This window comes from Pleurodeles waltl, chromosome 4_2, assembly GCF_031143425.1.
Source record: "Pleurodeles waltl isolate 20211129_DDA chromosome 4_2, aPleWal1.hap1.20221129, whole genome shotgun sequence".
NCBI classification, from domain to species: Eukaryota; Metazoa; Chordata; class Amphibia; order Caudata; family Salamandridae; genus Pleurodeles; species Pleurodeles waltl.
In genome coordinates, this window is record NC_090443.1 from 929,971,833 (window position 1) to 929,981,075 (window position 9,243).

The following is a 9,243-nucleotide window of genomic DNA, read 5'->3' on the forward strand; positions in this document are numbered from 1 at the left end:
GATTTTTGTTGTTGTGGTCTTGTTTTATTTATTAAGTTTTACTCTAGTTTGCTAAATTGGGGTAGGAATTTTCTTGTGTTGTGTTTTCACTTTATTACTTTTTGAAGTGCTGCACAAATACTGAATTAAGCCTGATTATTTTTGTTCCTAACTACCATACAGTTAAGCATGAGTTAATGTTGGATTTGCTTGTGCTTCACCTTCACAGAGATTGTGGTTGCTGTCTGGATAGGGTTTTGCCCCTTCAAGAAGTACCCCATTTTCTTACAAGAACAAATGTAATATTGCCATACTAAAGCAAACTTCCCCAGTCCCTTTTCTAGTGTTGGCTGACATGAGATGCCAAAGAATTACTTTTCCTTGTGGTGTTCCGTTCACTGAAATGATGTCTCTGATCAAACTAAAACTTAATATTTGTGTTGTTATTAGGCCTAAGTGTGGCTACCCATTGACTAGCCCTGGTCCTGTTATCCTGCATATGTTGTATTCAGAAATGTTGTCACACCCTTTCCTGACTTGTGTAGGAGAAAGAACAGAGACATTTCAGGGATTGCACAATTTTTCACCATCCTGTTACCAAGCTATCGAAAGAGCCTATCTAGACATAATATTTGCCAAGTTGTCAAAGTATTAGAGCAGGGGGCTAATTCAACTGCTAATGTTCTTGAGCTAATAACTAACCAATTAGTGTCACAGGACCCCTGATTTTACAGACTACATTGGGTATGGATTTTAATCTTAGCTGCCAAGGGTAGCTTTTATGCCACAGTTAACGTGAAGTATTTTATACATATGCCTGACCTTTCTCTAGTGATCCATGAACAGATGTAGAATATATGTGAAAGTGTTAAGAGCTCACATCCATGGATGATATACTGCTGCAGCCTCTGGTCCTGTCTGAAAATCATCCTTAGTCATATGGGATTGTAAACACTTACGGTTATTTTGATTATTGTTGTTCTCCTGCTCACTACAACATTCATGTAGAAGTCGGCAACAAATCAATAGGAAGTCTCACTAAAGGCAAATATACTTCCCCAGTGTATCACTTAACAGCATGAGACGTTGATGACAAGAATTATGATAACTTTCAGGATGGTAACTTTGGAAGTGGACAGGATGATGATGGCAATAATTTTTTGGGATAATGAACATTGAACTTGATAATGTGCTTAGTTGTTCAATGAAAATATCAGAAGGGCTTGTGAAAAAGGTTTAAAGTCATGACTCTGAGTTATTGTAACTTTAACCTGTTGCACCCATGTTTTCTTGCCCCTGCTAACTTAGCGACTGCTTGTACTGGTCCATGACCCATAGATCTATTCTACTCTGGCACCCAAGTTGTGAAAACTTACCAACTTTCTTGCTTAGCAGAAGGTATTTTAATTTTCCTTATTTGGGAAGATCATCTGCTAATTATTCTGACCCAGCTAGACTCATACTTGTTCTGTTGATGAGAATGTATTCATGCCACCAATGTGAAGGTCAGTGTATAATAGGGCACATATTTTGATATTGCTTTCCCCCTCTAGCTCCATTGCTGATGTATAGGAGATCCCTTTGTGATAAGACTTTCTCCTGAATTCATAGATAGTGGTGTCAGTCTCCTAAAATGTAGATCTATGGTGTCCCAGGTGGCTATGAGTCTGCAGCTCTTTACTCATGAGTGGTCTTCGTTGTTGATGAAGGGCATAGATCACTAAGTAGCAGTTGGAGACAGAAAATAGCAAAAGGGGAAGTGTGCATGCATCACTCACCACCACCCCCCTTAAATGTGGAGCCATCACTCAGATCACCTACTCTTTAAAGTAGATGTCTCACCACCCACTGCCAACCATTTCCCTGGTGAGGGGTTGAGATGGCTGTTTTTGATTATTTTCACTCTGATTGCTGAGCAGCAGCAAACCAGCCCAGTAGGCTTTAAGAAGGTGGGCATTTAAGCTTGTTCCTAAAAAAGAGCACATGGGCAGTACTCAGCTCCATTTCATGGAAGCACCATCAGCAGCAAGGTTCATGCAGGTATGGGTCAAGTAGGTGTTCAGTCTAAAGAGAACATCTAGCATATGTCTAGCTTCAGGCAATTGGGCAGTAACACATTACAAAAGAGTGCATACTCCAAAGTCAAAATGTTGTGCAAATCAAGGTTAACAGGGTTTCTTATATTTGTTAAGGTTCTGTGAAAGTCTTGTTCCTAGAAATCACTTCAGTTATCATTGTTAATTGAGAGAGCAAATGTATGTTATGTAGATTAGTGGTTCCCAAACTGTGGGTCGCACCAATGTTTGGTGGGTCATGAAAGTACAAGGAAAAAATAAAGAGCCTTTAGTTTCTGTATTTATCTTGTCACGTTTGCTGAGTTTCAAAAAGAGAGGTAAAATATCAGTCTATGGTCCTGATTTAGATCTTGACAGAGGGGGATACTCCATCACAAATGTGACGGATATCCTGTCTGCCATATTACGATCCCGTTAAATGGTAGGGAGACTGTAATACGGTAGACAGGACATCCGTCACATTTGTGACAGAGTATTCCATCCGACAAGATCTAAATCAGGCCCTATGCCGTCTGACAAGTTGCTGCGCAGGTTTTTAACATGGGGATGGTGTTTAGAAACTCATCTTACTTTGCCGTCATAGAAATAAAAGTAAAGTGAATTGTGTGACAATCTTACTATGGTGCAGGGGGTGTGAAACGAAAGGTTGTAGGGTGTCATGTTCTTGTAGCACACAACAAAAGGTACAGACCTGTAAATGAACTGTACACTTAGGAAAGAAAAAAATACGCACATGTTTTTTGTAATTCTGAAGTGTGATGAAAACAAATGTTTTAATAGGGTCAAAACACTTTACTTGTTGATGCTTTAGTGATAAATATTCACTGAAACCCAAGTTACACACATTACCATTTGTGTGCGGTAAGGTGTTTAGTAAAACTGTATGTCTGTGGAAATGTAGTGGTCATTTCAATTTAAAATCTGCTGTCTGTAAATGATAGTGTGTTACCACACAATGCTTTTGTTACATTAAAAACATCACCTGCCTCATATCCATTAAAGCTAGGGGGGGTCACAAATTTTTGTCGTTCCAAAATTTATATTGTAGTTCTAAAAGGTTTGGGAAGCATTCCTCTGGATCGCTCTCAGACCAGTGGACTGCAAAGAAAGAAGGGGTAAGAAGGGGTAGGAGGAGAGTTGATCCCTTTGAGCAGCATCTTTCCTCCATATTGCAACTGTCATTCTTCCAAAGCTTTGGGTACCCCTAGAGGCAGATACATTTCTAGTGTTTGCAAAACATTTAAGGTTGGGAGAGCAGTGAACATCTCTCATTTCAGGGCACAGCAAAAGGGGTCTTTGAAGAGCACTGATTACTTTTTCTGTTAGCACTACACGGGTGTACTTAGGGTTTATTGTTCTCTCCCCTCCATGCTGCTTTCCTCTTTTTCCCTCTAAAACCCTCACTGCCCGTGTTGATTCCCCAAGCCCCTAGCTCATCCGCTCACCCTCAATTTTGCTTCCCCTAGGTTGCCCTGTCCCAATTCATCTGTTGCTTCACACTCCTCTCCCCATCATGCTTGGAACACTTTTGATTCTCCTCCCTCATCTTCCTATTCCTCTGTTGCTTCCCATCCTTCAACGCTTGGGAACACCATCATCAGTTATTTAGATTTTTTTATCAACTAATGCACGCCAGTCGTGCTATGGTGGGTTTCCATCTTAATTTTTTTTTTGCCCATTGGGGAATGTATGTGGGGCATGTAGGAATTGATTTGTATTATTTCAACAAACCCATTCATAGGTTACAGGGCCCAGAAAGAAGCTCGGGGTCTCGTTTGAAGAAGCACTGGCAACCAAAGAGTCAATCACATGTGTAGTGATCATGGTCTCATATACACTGGAATAAGAAACCCAATCATCGATGTAACTCTTCTGTTTTGCAGCTGGATAATTGTAAACATTGTAAAAAAACAGCAGTTTGCAGGTAACCAATGAGTAAATCATTTTAAATATTGTGGTGTTGTGCCATGTGTTTTTTGTTTTGTTATATGATGTTGTCAGTCGGCCTTTAGGTACCAATTGATGAATTAATTAATAGATTAAATCATTGTGAAATATTGGTTAAGCCATAGTACTTGCTTCATTATAAAAGATGAAATAATTGCAATGTTCTATAGAGAGATCTTCTAGTCATTTTAGGAAATCCTGCAGAAATAATTAAAATATAATTCAATGATTCCCTCGGGGCAGTGTTGTTGCTGTCAATAAGGGCGACATGAAGCACAGAGGAAAAAGTGATATAAATACAGATACTGGTAGCAAAAAAGTGGTTGCAAATGCTGTCCCAGTTTGCTGTGATGTAGGTGGTCCCAGAATGACCTGCCTGATAATTTGAAGTTGAATCTAGTGATTTCTGCAGAACATATTGATATTTATTACACCCATTCCCAGCCTAATAATCGGACCTGTATTTAAAGGCAAAGAAAGTTAAGTGATGAGGGAAGGTGGCGAGGGGCCTCATTATTATCATGGCGACTGCACACCTTCTTCATCATCTAAATATTTATGTCTTCACTCCCAAATTGTCTCTGATTGGCTATGTGCAACACCCCACCCTCCCCATCCTTTTACATGTCTTCCCCTCCTCAGATAAAGCAATTACTATATCACCTGTAACATCTGCCACATGGCTCTGTTTACTTTGTGTTCCTCCTACATTTTCCTCTAGGAGAGTTGGAGGCGCAGCTCTGTCAAATTTTCGCAGCCAATGCTGAGTTTTGTTACACATCCTCTGATGCCCTGCAGTCTCCACAGAGCAGTCAGCAGAGGAACTGGACATGATGTTATGCACAGCATTCACCTCACCTCTTCTTCCCTTGGGTCCATGCAGATCAGAGAATGAACACAAAGGTGGGCAAGGTGAAGCAGCGTCACTCTTTCCACCAGATCCTTTTGGCCTGCATACACCTGGGGAATACAACGCAACTTGGCAAAGGGTGGTACCGCAGCACCTGCCATTGCCTCTCTCCAGTCAGATTCTTGGAGACATTTGAAAAAGGCTAGATTGTGATGACCACAACAGCAGGGGTGAGGGGCATCAATAGAGCTGAAAACAGTTTTGAAGGAAAAGGTTCTGGCCACTGAAAGACACCCATTGTGCAAAACTGAAATGCTACTTAATTAGCACACTTAATGAGGGATTAGTGGAAGGTGGCAAGTAGTATGAGGTGTAATTGTGCATATTGGAGCACTGTTTAACAAATACATGGCTAAAATGTGGAGTCTAGGTTACTGTTCGAAGTTTGTGCTTGGATTAGGAGTCCAACTTGTGTGAAAGTATCACACGTTTTTTCCAGCACAGATGTTCCCAGGTCAAACCTGGCAGAACGTGTTTGTTGAAATACTGCAACTGTAAGAGTTTTGCAGACATAACTTTAAAAAAGCGTTATTGGCATTTTATCTCCCATTCTTTTTGGTGCCTGGGTAGCTAATACCACCAATCAATCAATCAATCAAATACTTTCTTAAGCACACTACTCACCCGGTAGGGTCTTAAGGCGCTGGGAGGCAGGGGGAAGTGCTTTCTGAAGGTTAAGAGGTTCTGGGTCTTGCGTAGGTTGGTGGGGAGGGAGTTCCAGGTCTTGGCAGCAAGGCGGGAGAAGGATCTGCCGCCGGAGGTGGTGCGTTGGATGCGGGGGACTGTAGCGAAGGCGAGGTTGGCGGAGCGGAGCTGGCGAGTTGGTATGTGGCAGTTTACTTGTTCATTGAGGTAGGCCGGTCCAGTGTCGTGGAGGGCTTTGTGAGCGTGGACGAGGACTTTGAAAAATATCCTTTTGTTGATGACGCCTGGTAAATACTACAAGGCAACCCACAACCAGTCAGGGAGTGTCATAATGAGCCCCAATGTGTTTCAATGTTGCTATTATGTTTTTCAAAAACTTGAAAATTAAAGACTGTAAACCACGCAGAATTTTTTAAGTCTATGTGTGCTATAAAACACTGGCATAGTGCAACCTTCTCCTTTCACACTTTCCTGTACCCCAGCAAGTGAGCCACTAGTTTGATATTACAGACTAGCTTTAATTTCGAGTCAAAGAAAGCAAAGTAAACTTTGTGTTAATAGAGCAATCCGCACCTGTTCGGAATAAAGCCATTTGACAGTCTACTTTGAAAAAAAAAACATTGAATAATGCAAGACATGCAGGCAAAGGACTTTTTTATTCTTCATTTCCAGAGTGAATGCCTTCAAGGTTATCCGGGAGTGGTGCAGCACCTCCCACATCCCATAGTTCGAGAACCACGGGTGGTGATGGACATACATTGCAGAACAACAAATCGCTTGTCAACAGCGCAATGATACAAAAGTGCAACAGTTGCCACAAAACTTTATCGGGCATAACTACTTCCTGTGGATGTCATACGCTACACAGAACTTCAAGTCGAGAGAGATAAAAGTAGCAACAACAAATGCCCTACTGCATTCTTAGTAGGAAAAGCAAGTTACGTCTTTTTTTTTGCTTTGCACGTGACTCCACCTTCACTGTTGAACTAAGCACTCCATAAGATGTTATTATGATTTAAATGAGTTTCCATTGGATATTACTGAAGCGATATGCAAAGTTCAGTCCGCACTGCTGCCACGTGGACATCAGCGATTGCTGACAGTTTTCAAAAACTAAGTATTGCCGCCCCCCACCCCCCCATCTTTCCCCGACATACCTCATGAGCGTTTCCATACAGCCAGTGGACGGGAGGCCCAGGGAAACTTTCAAACGCTTTGACCAATTCCTTTCTTTTAAGAAAAAGTTTAACCACTTTCATCAAAACTCCGACCAGGCATATGGAGAAAGTCAGCTGTAAAATCCAAAAGAAATCAAGTTTAAACCCAGTACTTGTTAGCAGCGTCTCTATTGCACTGGCCATGTTGATGTTCTGCAAAGTCTGACATAGCGACAGAGAGCTGTAGCTTATACAAATAAGTGATCTCGCTGGAGGAGAACACGCCTCCCTCACAAACATTAACCAGATAATGGCGTAAACCTTTGTTACCGAAAAACGGAATCCTGTCAGCAGTATTTCACAGAGATAAGAAGGTCAAAGCTTGAGATGTATTAGGTTGGAACATTTCTTGCGAAAATGTTGGCGCAAAAGCCCAAGAATTCATTGGGCCTGAGTCACAAAGCTGTGTAAACTCTTTGTTACTATTCACAAACTACGAGTCAATCGCAAAGTTAGGGCTGCGGAGTTCGGGCGGAGATCTTCGCACCCAAAAAGAGAGACTAGGCCTATATGTTTATGTGCTCAGTTCTCTGCCCCACTGCAGGTTCTCCGCATTGATAAACTGACTAATAACTCCTAGTTTGTGAAGAGCAATTGTGAATAGCAAACAGGTAGTAAACTTATCCATAATGTAAGTTTGCGTTTGTGACTCAGGCCCCTTGTGTTGGACTCCACTGAGAGCAGCTTGAAGTGAGTGGGCCTTTCAAAGCAACAGAGTCGGAAGCCTTGAGTGTGACATTTGATGGCTGTTTTAACTCCTACTGTCACAATGCAACTCTGGGACAATGTGTTTCAAGAACTCCTGGAATAGGCAGTGGTTTCAGAACCCTTGCAACAGCGTTTCAAGCTTTTCTCTAGTAATTGTACCTTTCTAGGCCTGGCTTAAGAGCTGAGTTAGAATATCTACTTTTACTAAAACTTTAACATAAACATAAATTAGGCTTTGCCTTTACACAGAGGAATAGTCCCTCTCACCTCATTCTATTGGTTGTTTCGTGTGGCATTTTGCCGCCTCTGTAGTGTTTGCTTTGTAATGCATGAATTGTGATTGTTTAATCTTAGGGATATAATCTTTTTTATTTTTTTTCACCGCAGCAGCTTTTATAATGTACAAATCAGTCCCAAAACAAGCCAAACCTACTGACTTGTTAACTTGTGGATCTGGCCAGAAAAAGTATTAAACTTAATTGAAGAAACATATCTCCAATTCTGCTGTTTTCAACTTAACTAGATTTTTCAAGGCACCAGTTATCTAGATACATCCCTTTTTATGACACAATATTGGGCGACAGTTTCACAAATTGCTCCAGTAAAGTTTTTAAACAATTGTAATCAATTAACTTTGATTATTTTCAGAGTACAGAACTGTTCACCATTCACTTGATTTTTTAAATATATTGCAATGTCGTCACTACGTCTTTCAACAAGAAAGGAGTTCTGCCGTCTATGAACAAAGGACACAGGCGGTCAAAAGACCGCGGCGGCCATTCTGGCTTTCCCGCTGGGCCGGCGGGCGACCGCCAAAAGGCCGCCCGCCGGCCCAGCGGGAAAGACCTTGCAACAAGGAAGCCGGCTCCGAATGGGTGCGACGGGTGCAGTGGCAAAGCAGACACTGAAAATCTTTATGGGGCCCTGTTAGGGGGCCCCACGACACCCGTTCCTGCCATCCTGTTCCTGGCGGTAAAAACCGCCAGGAACAGGATGGCAGGAAGGGGGTCGGAATCCTCATGGCGGCGCTGCAAGCCAGGGGTAAACCGGCGGGAAACCGCTGGTTCCCCTTTTCTGACCGTGGCTTTACCGCCACGGTCAGAATGGCCCTGGAAGCACCGCCAGCCTGTTGGCGGTGCTTCCCTGGTCCCTGGCCCTGGCGGTCATGGACCGCCAGGGTCGGAATGACCCCCACAATGTTGTCATGACACACATCGCCCACTAGATGGGAGTCTCAAATCATCACTTTAAATGTAGGATTGACTACCGCGTTCCTATTCCTGTTATGCTGTCTATCTGTATCCAAGACTGATGCTCCTGTTTTTAGGTTTTGCTGCTTGCAAAATCTTTTGTCAAGAAAAAAAACTTAAAAGGGGCTTAGAACCCACCCCCTACTCACCTGAATTCAACATTGGCTTAGTCCAACGTTGCCTTAATTTATGTGCTTCTAATTGGCCAGAACGTTGTCTGTTTTGCATCCTGCTCAAGGCTTTGCCGTGTATGCCGTTGTGTGCAGTCGGGACCAAGTACTCCTTCTGGTCACTGGCAATTGCCTACTGGCCAGTGTCACTTAACAAACTTCACAGACTTCTGCAGGTATTATTTCATTTTTAATTACATTTCCCTCTTCATTTCCACCTCCTCCCTCAACATTATCATCCTACCTGCCTCAAATGTCAGTTTTCTGCCCACCCTCCTCCTATATAATATTACATGTCTTCTTAAGGCCAGAGCATGTTTATTAGCACCCCACACCACTCCT

The 9,243-nt window shown here is 42.4% G+C and overlaps 1 protein-coding gene across 1 annotated transcript in view; it reads right to left on the minus strand.

Moving 5' to 3' along the window:
- LOC138293483 (cytochrome P450 4B1-like) overlaps positions 1 to 6,951 on the minus strand; it is a 138,596-nt gene extending 131,645 nt beyond the window's left edge. Inside the window, exon 1 of the mRNA XM_069232722.1 lies at positions 6,714 to 6,951. Within this exon, the coding sequence (XP_069088823.1) occupies positions 6,714 to 6,917 (204 nt within the window). The 5' untranslated portion in view covers positions 6,918 to 6,951. The remainder of the gene's footprint in view (positions 1 to 6,713) is intronic.
- Between the last annotated feature and the right edge of the window lie 2,292 nt (positions 6,952 to 9,243).